Here is a 14,185-nt window from a genome sequence, read left to right as displayed (position 1 = left end):
TTCTGCATGACTTCACATGTATAAGGGATATCAAATTGCTTGCCTTTTCATGGAGGGGAGTAGGGTGAGAAGGAGAGAATTTGGAACTCAAAATTTAAAAAAAAATAAACGAAATATTTTTACATATAATTGGAAAATATTTAATGAAAAAAAGATTTTAAAAATCAGGATGCTTTCCCTCTGAGATTATCTTCAATTTATCTTGTATATATCTTGTTTGTACATCGTTGTTTACATGTTTTCTCTCCCATTAGATCTTGAGTTCCTTGAAGACATGGATTGCTTTTGGCTTTCTTTTCATCCCCAGCACTTAGCACAGTTCCTTGCACATAGTAGCTACTTAATAGCCTGGAAAATATCTTATTTGCAGCCCCAGCCCTAAAAACCAGCTAAAAGCATATAAAAATGCTTCATAAATATCTCATTTTATTCTTACAACAACCTTGAGAGATAGTTGCTATTATTATACTCATTTTGTACATAAGGAAATAGAGACAGATAGAGGTTAAGTGAGTTGCCCAGGGTCACACAGCTCGTATGCATCTGAGGCTGTACTTCAACTAAGTTCATCCTGACTCCAGGTCTAGCACTCTATCCACTGGACCACCTAGTTTCCTACAGCTAAAAGAGCTGCTTCCCAAGTGACAGAGTGTAGAAGGATGTTGCTGGTTTCTGCACACCCTCACTTCAAGCCCAGAGTGACGTGCATGGTGATGCTTCATCCAATACACTAGAAGAGTTGGAGGATTGGAGCAAGGTTAGACTGCATGTGTCTATCCTTAGCAGGACTCAACAACACGACAAAATATGAAGTGTTTTTTCCTCTTTCTTACAATTTCAGCATGTAAAACAGTATGCAAATTCACAAAGTAATGTACAAGTACAAGACAGCTTGTGAAGAACTAGATACCTATCCTCTAATACAGGATTACAGAAAAAAGACCCCCTTTAACAAGTGAAGCTCCTAGTTTCTTTCTATCAGAGAAATATTGATGGGGATACTGTTGATGGGGATAGTGTCATTCCAGACACTATGGCCAAGATTCCTCTCTGCCTCTCTCTCAGTCACAACAGCCACAGGGTCTAGATACGGTAGACAACCTGATCTGATCACGTTCTAGGTTCCAAAAGACACGAGAATATCTTAATTCAATTCAACAAATATTCATCAAGCACCACAACTGCTGCATGCAAGGCACTCTCAAGTATACCCTAAGAGAAACGTTTTTCTTAGCTCTCTGTAGTAGTTATGTAAGAGTTCAGTTGTTCCATTATACCTGGAAAAAAGATTGCAAAGTACTCTGGTCCTGAAGGAGCACTGAGAAAAGTCTGTTGGGCACAAACAAGGACTTTTTGCTTATCATCCATCAAGTCATTAAATTCAGTCTATTTTTTTAATTCTCAGAAAATTTATACAGTTATTTAGTTGACCAGAAATATGTCAACTATCAAAATGAATCTATCAGTAAGAGCAAATCCATAAATAAAGAAGGACTCATATCACTGTTTCCTCCTTGGTAAAGAAAGGTTATTTCCTTTTGTGATTCAGATTTTGACTTCTATGATACAAATGGGCAGGAAATCTGGCTCAGTAGTAGCCTTGTCAACAGGCGAATTCATCCCTCATGTATCAACAGCTACGATAGAACTTCTAAACCCCAATCTCTATGTCAAGGCTCTGGGATTTTGTCAGGTTGGGAACTTCTTTTGGCAAGGGAGATCACAACCAGTATATAACTTATGAGTTTGGCTGAATTTCAGAGTTTCTGAGGTTCAGAGAGGTTTGACTGAGGTTTCAGAGGTTGGCTAGAAAGTAGAAGAGGCAGGATTTGAACCCAGGTCAGGGCTTCCTGACTCCAGGCTTGAAACCCTGTAATATTTCCAACATTCAACAAATGATCTTTCAAGGCATCAGATTTACTAAGAATTGAGGTCTATCCCTTCATTGTTCCCCCCCAACCACCTATACAGCACCAGACTAATATTACCTGGGTTTATACTTGGGTTTATAAATGACACTAGAATACTATACTTACATTAAATCCTGACATATCAATGGAAATGGAAGACGCATCATCTCCGTCTCTTTTGGGGGCAATCTGATTGAGCAGATGAAAGTAGGCCCTGGAATCCTATAAGGAAAGAAATCAAATCGCTTTGTAAGGTTGCATTTTTCACAGAAGTATTAAAACTATAGACATGATTCCCTTCTCAAAGGACGACATAATTGATCAAACCTCCCAGGATGGTTGTGAGAATCAAATGAGATCTATGTAAAGTGTTTAGCACGATGCCCGGCACATAGTAGGTGCTACATAGGTGATGCAGCTGTTATTATTATTAACATATGATGTCAGAAATGACATGAACATCCAATTCAAGTTTAGAACTCAGGAATAACTGAATTAAAGTTTGGTTTAATGGGGGAAAAAAAAGAAAACTCAATTCAATTCCACAAACACAATAACAGACACTTCTAAGTGGTTTAAATACAGTCCTTTATAGATAATCTCATTTAATATTCACAGTAACTCTATAAGGTAGGGTATTCTGGTTTGATATCTATTTTACAGATGAGGAAACTAAAGTTCAGGCAGAGATTTGATGTCTTGCTTAAGTTCCCACAATTACTAGGCAGCAGAAGTGGAATTTGCACCCAGGTCTTCCCAACTGCAAGACTATTGAATCATATTATCTTTTTAAGTACCTACTTGTACATGGCTTTGTGTTAGACAATAGGGATACAAATGGTGCAGGTATGAAGGAGACAAAGACCCACTCACCCCAAAGAGCTTCCTGAAGGAAAATACAGGCTTGCAGAAATAGACACAAACCAGAGAGACTAATACCAGGAAAGGCCACTTGAAGGAGACTTAGTATACTTGGAAGGTAGGGATTCTACATGTTAGAGGTGAGAAAATATTCCAGGCCTGGGGAACAGTTTGTGGACCAGTGGGAGAAGGAACATTGTATCTGAGAGACAGCAAAAGTTCATTTTGTACTGAAGGTAAGGGATGGATGATCCACTTAGAAAGGAAAGTTGGGCCAGACTGTCAAGGGCTTCAAAGGTCATACCGTGGTGTCTATATTTATCCTAGGGGAAACAGGGAGTTACTGAGGCTTTTTGAGCAGAAGGATGCTTGCTTTAGGAATATCACTTTGGCAGCAGACAGAGGGGAGAGACTGAGCATGGAGAGATCAGTTAGGAGGCTATTCCAACAGTCCAGGTAAGAGGTAATAAGAGCCCAAACCGGGTTGTGGCTGTATAAGTGGAGAAAAAGGATGACTTTAAGAGATGCTTTGGAGTTAATATCAACAGAACTTGGTAACAGACTGAATACAGTGGGTGCGAGTAAAAATGAAGAGTCAGAGATAATTCTGAAGCTGAACAGGGAAGTTTAGAGGAGCTTCACTGGGGGAAAAGGGTGGATGGATAATGACTTCTATTTTGAACATATTAAGATTGAGAATAGATCCAGGTGGAAGTGTCCCGTGTACAGTCGGTGGTGTGGTATTAGAGTTTAGGAGTTGTCTGTATAGAGAAGATAACTGAGCTGAAAAGACTACAGAAAGATCATGAAAAGAGAAAGAGGATGTATTTTTTTGTTTGTTTTTTTCTTGTGGGAGTGAGTGCTAGCACATGCATCATAAATTACCTTGCACTGGTAGGCCTAAATTATAGAAATAGGATAAAGAGTGGACTCTGACATTCCATGCTAATGTACACCGTTTATCTTAAAAACGGCAGAAAATGAAAACCTCAAAGGTAGTTTGTATACCTATTGTATAAAAAGAAAGTCTATTTGAGTTTTGTTAAAACTCTCAATGTTTATTTTTCTACAGTGAACATTTCTTAACTGATTTAATAACGATGTTAATTTTGAACAAAAAAAAGAAAAGAAAAAGATTTAATAACAATATTAATTTTGAATAAAAAAAAAGAAAAGAAAAGAAAAAGAGGAGAGAGGGGGCCTGAGATAGAGTGCAGGGTCCAGAACAGAGGTTAAATATCAACACAGACCCTGTCCTCCAGCACCTTACAAACAAATACAAGAATGACAGGCAATCGTACAATAATTACAAGCGAAAGTGTTGTTGCTATCCAGTCATTTCAGGGGTGTCTGACTTTATGGAACCCTATTTGGGGATTTCTTGACAAAGATGCTGGAGCACTTTGCCAGTTCTTTCTCCATCTCACTTTAAGGATGAGGTACTGAGGCAAATAGGGTGAAATGATTTGCCCAGGATCACACTGCTAATAAATGTCTGAGGCCAGATTTGAACTCATGAAGATGAGTCTTCCTGATTCCAAGCTAGGTGCCATGTACCTGCCCATGCAAGCAAAAGTGAGACACATGCAAATGAGAGATCCAGGGAAAGTGCTATGAAAAAATGGAGGAGTCACTTTAAATAGGGAAGAAGGAAGGAGAGGGGGGAAAATAAAGGAAACCTGTCATGAAAATTTTCATTGAACTTGTAGCACCTAATTTGGGCCTTGAAGGGAGTGAGAGTATTAAAGGGAGACAGTGAAGTAAAAATTCATCTGAGGCACAGGAGGAAATGGTTTGATCAAAGCTAGTGAGAAGGGAGAGAAACAGAAGAATTGTGGATGGAAGGAAGTCTGGAATGTTAAGGAAATGAGATCGAGAAAATGGTAGAAAAGGTAGGTTGAGTCAAGGTTATGGAGGGCTTTCATTTTGAAGAGTAGGAGTTTATACTTTATTCAGAAGACATTGACTGGAAAGGTCCTGGAGGTTCTTTGAGTAGAAGGAAGAAATAAACAGACGAGTGCAATCAGAAAGACTATTCAAGAAAATCTGTGAAGGATGGAATCCTAGACTTATACTCAAATCAGGGGAAAATTATTTTTTTTATGTCCAAGTACATACTAACTTCAGCAAACAAATCTTGAAATGACATTGGAATGGTTTTGAATTATGCAAGACCTTTTATGTTAGATAAAACTTGTGATATATCTTCTCATCAGAAAGCCAACTTTCCTGTAGGAAAAAGGTTGCCATCTTGGTATAGACAGGTGAAACTATTGACCCCATGTGGGATGACACATGAACTTTAATGACAAGATCAATTATCTTCTCTATACAGACAACTCCTAAACTCTAATACCCCACTACCAACTGCACATATAATAATAAATAGCTATAGTATTTCAAAGCAAATTTCCTGCTGGGATGATCAAGGAAAGCTCTCCAGAGGAGATGGAATTTGAGCTGTGTCTAGACCAACAAAGAGGTGTTAGATGAGCCCAGAGACGAAAAGCAGGTGGCTGAATTGATGTTGAGCCTTCTGTAAGAGGTTCAGACTTAGTCCCAGCATAAATATAACACATAATCTCCTCATTTTCTTTTTGTCGCACTTTATAATGTCAATTTGTGAAACAAGATATTTAAAGAAAAAGGCAAACCTTAATATCTTGACTGAAGTTGCTGATTTTCTGCCATCCTGCATTAGTCAGATGAAAGTTTACCCATCGGAGCAAGAGCTCTTCTGGAGAAAGCTTCATGAGTTCTTCTAGTTCTTCTCCCTCTCTTAGCAAGGCAATTAGGGCTAAAAGAGGAAAAATGATAAATCATTGCTATTTTAGGGCCAAAAGTATGCTTTAAGGGAAAAGAATATCATTATTTTTTTACCTTCATTCCTGGAAATCTCAATATCAGCAAAAAGACCAACTTTAATGATCTGCCATAGAAGTCCCATAACCAAGTGAGGTTTTCCTTCCTTCAGATCTTGGGCTCCAATGTTGACTACAGTACAGCCAATGGCTGATGCTGAATTCAATGCGAGATTTAAGTTTTCCTAATTTTAAAAGAGAAATACTACCAGTCAGTTCCTTCAAAATCTTCCTATACATTTTCTGAAATTAATAAAAAAAGAACATGTTACAGAAGTTTCAAATATTTTTTATATTTCACTTCAATGATCTATGTTTTCACTGGTGTGGATATTCCTTCCAATAGTACATACTACAATCCATTTAGAACTTAGTAGATAGTCTTCATATTTTGCTATGCCCCAAAATTCCATTATCTAGCAATCACCTGAGTAATGAGTCTCTTCAAACTTAGCTGGACAGAAAACAGACATTCAGTCTATTAATGACCCCAAATTCAAAGCTATGCAGAAATGTGGACTCTACTGCCACAACCCTTGAAAATCAGCCACCTCCATACCATGGCAAAATTTTATTGCACAATTAAGTACAATTCCACATCACCAAATTTCCAATATTTAGAACTGATAAAAATGACAAGAAAATTAAGTTTGAATAGCAATAAAACTTAAATAATCCTTTAGACAATGAATCAGGGACTCTTGATTTTTTTTGAGTCCTGAACTCTTTTGGCAGTCTGGTAAATCTATGGTTTCCTTTTCAGAACAATATGTTTAAGTGTACAAAATAAAATACATAGTATTTCAAAGGAAACTAATTATACTGAAACACTAAAGAATTATTTTATAGAGGTATAAAAAAATAATAAAATTCATCTGAAATAGCAAAATGTCAAGAATATCAAAGAAATCAGTGGGGAAGTAGGGAGGTAAAGAAAGGTAGACTAGCAGTACCAGATTTTACACTGTTACAAAGCAGTAATCATTAAAACAATCTGGTACTGGCTAAGAAACAGAGTGGTGGATCAGTGGAATAGATTAGGTACACAATACACAGTAGTAAATGGCCACAGTAATCTAGTATTAGATAAACCCAAAGATCCAAACTGATGGGGCAAGAATTCAATATTTGACAAAAATTGCCAGGAAAACTGGAAAACAGTTTGGCAGAAACTAAGCATTGACCAACATCTCACACCATATACCAAAGTAAGGTCAAAATAGATAAACAATTTAGACATAAAGGGTAATATCATAAGTAAATTAGGGGAGCATGGGAAAATGTACGTCAGACCTATAGGTAAGGGAAAAGTTATGACCAAACAAGATGTAGAAAGGATCACAGGAAGTGAAATGGATAATTTTGATTACATGAGTAGCCTCATGAAAATGGACATAAGTATGACCTGATGCTGAGTGAAAGGAGCAGAACCAGGAGAACTTTATGCACAGCAACAACCACAGTGTGTGAGAGTTTTTTCTGGTAGACTTAGATTTTTGTAATAACACAAGAACTTCTTACCAAAAAAAAAATCCCAATGGAGGATCTCAAGGCAAAATGCCTGCCACACTCAGAGAGAGAAATATGGAAGTCACTCACATATTGTAGCAGATCATGTTTGTGTATGTGTATGTGTTTGTGTATCATGTTCTTATTTGTTATACGATTTCTTTCATTTATCTTAGTCTGACTACATAGCATGACTATAGTGAAAATATACTCAATAGGAAAGTATATGTAGAATCTATACAAAATTGTATGCAGTCGTGGGGAGGGAGGGGGGGAGTGGGGAGTAGGTGGGGGGGATAAAATCACAATTGTATGGCAGTGATTGTTAAACATTACAAAATTAAAAAAAAAAAAGAATATGAAATCCTTTGGAAGGAAATGTGAAGAAACATTCCAAATTTCAGTAAATGCTGAATATCCTTTGACATAGCTACAATACTAACAAGCATATTAGTGGGATCACAAGTGGAAAATGTTTACAAGGTCTTTTTGTATTGGCAAAAAGAACAAAGAAACAAATGGAGTGTCTCTCACTGAGAAATGGCTAAAATATTACAGTAGATTAGTCTGACAGATATTATTAAGTAATTATTGAGTGGACAGTACTAAACAAACATTAGAAGGCTTGTATGAACTTATGCAAAGAAAAGTGAGCAGAACTAGGAAAACACTGTATACAATGAAAATATTATAAAGGAAAAATAAATCTTGGAAAGAGCATAGAACTGTGGTCAAAGCAATGAAAATCATGAGCCCAGAATACAAACAATGAAACCTACGATGCACCTGTAGAGGGTGGATTTAAAATACAGAATTACATATACATTTTTGGACATGTGCAAAGAGAACATTTGTCTCTCTTGACTATATCTATCTATCTATATGTATGTATGTATATATATATTTGTTATGAGGGTTTAATTTTTAATTTTTCTATGTTTTCTTTTTCTTTTGTAGTTTTTGTTCTTGATTCTGTGCTGTTATTCAATGGGGTGGAGTATAGGAAGGAGAGATAATAAATTCTTGCTAAATGGAAAAAAAAAAAAAAAAGAAAATGGACATAAGAAAACAGTAGCTAGTAAAGTTATTGGGGTAGAAATCACCAGGACAAATGCCTAGTTTGCTGCCATGGTATTGTCTGCTACATGCAAATTGAATGGAATTCATTCCTATTCCAGCATCCTAACCTCAAGGGAAATACAAATCCATTTTTATGCCCCTTCAATATTGATATTTTTTATTCAGCAACCAAATTCTGGTAGGTCAGAATTTAGAGATGACTGCTACTTACTAATACCTCAAATCGTTAAAAAACCTGGTTTTTAATCCTGCTTCTATTACTTATCAAATCCATGGAACTGAAGAAATTATTGGCTTCTATAAGCTTTTAATCTCCTTCTCTGGTCATTTTAAGTATGAAAATCTGCACTACTTACTGTGAGGATCAAATAGAAAACTCTTTGTAACCTTAAAGGGCTATTTAGAGTTATTATTATCAAGATGCATGTATATTTCCTAAGAATAACAATTTTTCATACTGAAAAATATAGGCTAATTCTCCTCAGGCTTTATTTTTCCTCTTTAAAGCATGCTATCTCCAAAAGAAAAAAAAATCTGCTTTAAAAATGTCATAAAGTTACATACTGAAGTCTGCTCGCAAACAATAACATTCATTTAACACAAGTCTTTGCTCATGCCCTCTGCTTTTTCCCTTGTTGGGGCCATGATCCTTTTAAATATCATGGCTTATATTTCAATGACGACAAAAAGGAAAGGGAAAAACAAAAAATTCAGTCGGGGGAGGTGATAAGGAAATAATGACATTAAATTTGAAAAATTTGGGCTTGAGCTGACTCATGGCTGTTTTTCTCAATTATCCCTAGGAAATGCTGAAGTCAAACTGTATATTGAAAATCTTTCCCAACTAGCTTTTCCAAGGGCAGAATGTCCTATATTTACATGAATCATCTGTATGCAGATGGGGCCTTCTTTCAGTTGTCATTTGGTATTGATTAGTAATCTAGATAATCAAAACTGAACTCCAAAAACTCTCACAAGATATAACTTTAAGGGCTTAGTTTTGGTTTGTTTTTTCTTTTTCTTTTTTTATAAAAGTTAGAGGTTTTTTTCTTCCCCCACAGAAAATACACTGAGTTTATTCTGTCTGCCAGCATTGGCCTTCACAGGAGAACTGGCCGCAAGAGCTAAGAACCAAACTGACAAAGGAGATCTGGTTTCCAGAGACTATGGGGAATTTTATAGTCATGCACAGAGGGCACAGGCTGCTCTTTCTGCTGCAGACCAAGTATTTGTTATCTACAATCAAAGTGCATGCTAATCCTTCTCCTGGGAAGAAAAAGTAAAGGGATGTTGAGGGAGAATAATGTGTTACTTTAAAAAAAAATTTTTAACCCAAAAGACTTTCATGAGAAAAGTAAAAAAGAAAAGACATGAGAAGGAGCAGAGGGGAGTCGACACTTGGTGAGAAAGCAGAGGGTACAATATCCCAACATAGGAAAGTAAGTGAAAATGGGTCACTGAACTCTTTTAACAGATGTATGGTTCTCCCGAAAGAGAATACTAAACCTTAGGAAAAGGTATTTTTCCTTGTCCTTCAAGAGCGATAATATGGTGTCATAAAATGAGAGATCAATGAGGAAGGGTCAGAGAAAGAAGAGAGCTAGAATGAAGGCTGGCAACTCCCTGTTCAGGAGTCCTAAAGCAAAGGAGAAACATCCCAAGGATCTGTGGTTGACCTTGTGCCATGAATAGAGCAGAGTGCCAAGCGTGGAGTCAGGAATACTCATCATTCTAAGTCAAATCCAACCTCAGACACTTACTAGCTGTGTGACCCTGGACAAGTCACTTAACCCTGTTGGCCTCAGTTTCTTCATCTGTAAAATGAGGCTGGAGAAGGAAATGGCAAACCACTCCAGTATCTTTGCAAGGAAAGCCCCAATGGAGTCACAGAGAGTCAGACACAACTGAAAACAACTAAACAATAACAACATAGTCGATGCTGCAAACAGTGACTTGAATGAAGGCACTCTGCTAAGAACTTTACACGTATTATCACATTTGATCCTTGCAATAGCCCTGGGAAGTGGATACTATATTATTCCCATTTTACAGTTGAAGATTCTCTATGTATAAGAATTTTAACCAATACAGCGCATCCAGCACTGGACCTGGAGTCAGGAAGGACCTGAGTTCAAATGAGACCTCAGATACTTCCTAGCCTTGTGACCCTGGGCAAGTCATTTACCCTGTTTGTGTCAGTTGCTTCAACTGCAAAATTAGGATAATAAGAGCACTCACTTCCTAGGGTTGTTGAAAGAATCCAATGAGATGATACTTATAGCTCTTAGCACAGTGCCCAGGATATATAGGTGCTATATAAATGCTTGTTCCCTCCCTTCTGGTATGAGTTGACTGAGATTCCTTCAAACGCTACGTTCTGTTGTGCTAGGAATCTATGACTCATACATGTTAATAGCTAACGTTTATAGAGTGCTTTAAGGTTTAAAAGTACTTTACATACATTTAATCCTCCCAACAACCTTATACTGTTGTTCAGTCATTTCAGTCATGTCTGACTCTCTGTGGACCCATTTGGGGTTTTCTTGGCAAAGATAATGGTGTGGTTTGCTATTTCCTTCTCCAGCTCATTTTACAGATGAAGAAACTCAGGGAAACAGGGTTAAGTGACATTCCCAGGGTCACCCAGCTAGTAAGGGAAAATTTTGCCATATGACAAAACATAGTTACAAGATTCAGGGTAAGGCAAAAGTTAATATTTTGCTTCATCAGTCCAGAACAATAGTCACTTAATCTTGGAAAATCATTTTCCTTAAACTACTCAAACCTTCTGACCACTCCCATCAAGGACTCTCCACTCCCTCCTTCTAGTCACTGGTAACCTGAAATCACCAAGGGATTTCTCGTAGTAGGCCTAATCACTTTAGGAGAAGGGAGAAAGCAATCATTTTAATTAGACGTGAAGTATTTCTTTTCGTGGGTCTGGTTTCCATCCCCAATCCACTTCCTGGGCCTGAGCTTTTGTTCTCCACATTTTGTAAGCTCTCCTAAAAAAGAAAGGGTCTAGGCTTAAGACAAAGAGGGGAAAGGATATTCGTGGAGGGCATTGTTTCCTGAGAAATTTAATTAAATACTGATAAACTTTCCTTCCTTCTAGTAAGCCTGGAAAAGACTTTAGACTGGAGAAATAGTCATTTCTTAGTATTTCTATTGAACTAATAAAGGGTTTTCATGTGCTTCCACAAAGGTCAAACTACTGTAAATTGTCAGAGAAAAAAGCCTCTGTTGGTTTATATTGACATTAAAATCAACTGCTTCTTGTCAGTCTTACAGAGTTGTAGAGTTTCCCTAAAGCCATGTCTCTCAATTCCTAGAACTAACTTTTTGGGGAGGAATTGAAACTTCAGGGACTTTGTACACCATCTCTCCGGTAAACATTGATCCCATGTGCAATTCTCCCTATTCTCTTCTATTCCAGTTTTCTGAATTTATTCTGCTGAGATGAGCCAGAAGAAAGGAAGGAAGGAAGGAAGGAAGGAAGGAAGGAAGGAAGGAAGGAAGGAAGGAAGGAAGGAAGGAAGGAAGGAAGGAAGGAAGGGAGAGAGAGGAAGGAAGGAAGGAAGGAAGAGAGAGGAAGAAAGGAAGGAAGAGAGAGGAAGGAAGGAAGAGAGAGGAAGGAAGGAGAGATTTATTAAGTGCCTCCTATTTGCCAGACTCTGCACGACGCACTTCACAAATATCTCATTTGATCCTCACAACAATCTTGGGAAACAGGTGTTGTTATCTCTGTTTCACAGTTGATGAAACTGAAGTAGAAAGAGGTTGTGAGTTTAATAGTTTGAAACTGCTCTAAGACTTTTAGGAGACTGTGTGTATGTGTGTATGTGTGTGTGTGTGTGTGTGTGTGTGTGTAAATATATACACATTCACAGATATAGATATATACATGCCTCACATGTCATGAACCATGATGCAAAGAAAATTCTATAGTCTGTTGATATCCAATGGAAAAGGTCTACTTCACTGGAAAAGTCTGAATACTTACAGAAATAGTAAAAGGTGTGAGTTTCTTCTTATTAATGGCTCTTTCATCAATTGTATCTGGTTCAGATAAGTTGATCATTTTGCTAAAAGGATGGAGAAGAGAGTAAAAAAAAAATTACTGCTTCAATTGCTTCATTTGCTGCCAGAAATGTTTCTATTTAATTCTTCTAAACAAACTTTACAACAGACATACTAAGGAGGTCCTTTAGAAAATTTCTTCATTGTAAAGGAAGTCAAAAGCTAATTCAAAAATTCAACATGATTTCCACCTAAAGAAAATTTTTTCTTCACATCAACAATAGCCTTTAGCGTTTTAAAGACAGGTAGGTGGCACAATGGATAGAGCAGTGAAGACCTGAGTTCAAATCTAGCCTCAGTTACTATCTGTGTGACTTGGGGCAAGTCACTTAACCTCTATGTTCCTTGTCTTCATCTGTAAAATGGAAATCATAAAAGTAACTCCCTGCTAGGGCCTCCCAGGATTGTTGTGAGAATCAAATGAGACAAAATTTGTAAAGTGTTTTACAAACCGTAACTGTTGTTGTTCAGTTGTTTCTGATTCTTTGTGACTTCATTTGGGGTTTTCTTGGCAAAGACACTGGAATGGTTAACCATTTACTTCTCCAGTTCATTTTACAGATGAGGAAACCGAGGCAAACTGGATTAAGTAACTTGGCCATTTGAACTCGGGGAGATGAGTCTTCCTGACTCCAGGCCCAGCACTCTATCCATTGTACTACCTAGCTGCCCTGCAAACCTTAAAATGCTATATAAATCCTAGTTCTTATTTACTTTTAGTCTGTGTGAACAAAGCCCTAAATTCCCTTCATGAGAATTTAACTTTTATTTCATTTAATTAACAGTACCATATATTGACAAGAAGTGATTTCATGGGAGTAAAATTCAGAAAATCTATTTCTTTTCCAAAACAAACAATCAAAAAACTTTCTACAATCTTTTTTCTATGGTATCACTTGGTTCCTCCACTGAAATCCTGTTCTGGTGTATGGAATTAAATGTGTATCAGCCAAGATCCAGCCTAGTTCAGTTCAGTGAGATTTATAGTACCAGAAGTTTGATTACCAGGTGATACAGATACAGAGTACAGTGAATCAGATAGAGAGAGAGATGGATAGATCTATACTTTCTATATCTATATCTGCATATAGATATAGACATAGAAGATGGAGATTGATTGAGATATGGATATAGATAGATGTAGAAGTATACAGGAGCCAGCACACACTAGCTCAGGAGAGCTGGCTTGCCAAATGTTCTATGTGAGCATTTCTACCTCAGAAATTAGAAAAATGCTACAAATCAGGGCTGACTTATTGTCTTCTTGGTTTTTAGGCTTAAGAAAGTGATGGAAAAAACATTAATAATGCAGATTAAACTTAAAAGTGTGGTGTATGGACAATTTTTTTCTAGAAAGCTGTTTAAACATTTACCAGCACACCTCTAGATACATACATATATATATATATATATATATATACACATGTATATAATATACACATATACACACATGTACATGTATATATCTAAGGTATGCTGGTAAATGTTTAACATATACATAATATACACATATACATATGTATGTCTGTATCTAAGGGTGTGATGGTAAATATTTAACCAGCTTTATGTGTGTGCATGTGTGTGTATGTGTACATGTATGACCCACAGTCACAATGATTCACATGAATGGATCTATAATGGCATAAGAGGGTTTTCTTCTGGATTGGTGAAGAATGTACCTATCACTCATGAAATGGCAGATTTTTGAAATACTTAAGTAATGTATTAATTAAAAATCTTTCTTATGCCAGGAAAAGAGAAGGGGAAAGGACTATTAAGTAACTGCAGGACCTAATTTCTCATTAATTTTAAGTTTTCCATTCATTCTAGCAACCTCTTAGCTTGTCCTTCATAATCTGTCTTGACTATAGTCACATCTCAGGC

At 36.9% G+C, this 14,185-nt stretch overlaps 1 protein-coding gene across 5 annotated transcripts in view; it reads right to left on the bottom strand.

Moving 5' to 3' along the window:
• PLS1 (plastin 1) overlaps nucleotides 1-14,185 on the bottom strand; it is a 166,232-nt gene that overhangs the window by 28,333 nt on the left and 123,714 nt on the right. For all 5 annotated transcript variants that reach the window (XM_072618206.1, XM_072618207.1, XM_072618204.1 and 2 more), the window contains exons 6-9: nucleotides 12,225-12,306; nucleotides 5,652-5,817; nucleotides 5,426-5,568; nucleotides 2,037-2,132 (exon numbers count right to left, since the gene is read on the bottom strand). In XM_072618206.1, coding sequence (XP_072474307.1) covers nucleotides 2,037-2,132; nucleotides 5,426-5,568; nucleotides 5,652-5,817; nucleotides 12,225-12,306 — 487 coding nt within the window. The remainder of the gene's footprint in view (nucleotides 1-2,036; nucleotides 2,133-5,425; nucleotides 5,569-5,651; nucleotides 5,818-12,224; nucleotides 12,307-14,185) is intronic.

Source organism: Notamacropus eugenii, chromosome 6 (assembly GCF_028372415.1).
Source record: "Notamacropus eugenii isolate mMacEug1 chromosome 6, mMacEug1.pri_v2, whole genome shotgun sequence".
NCBI classification, from domain to species: Eukaryota; Metazoa; Chordata; class Mammalia; order Diprotodontia; family Macropodidae; genus Notamacropus; species Notamacropus eugenii.
Note: the sequence above shows the minus strand (reverse complement) of the source record. Positions and strands in the feature narration are given on the sequence as shown.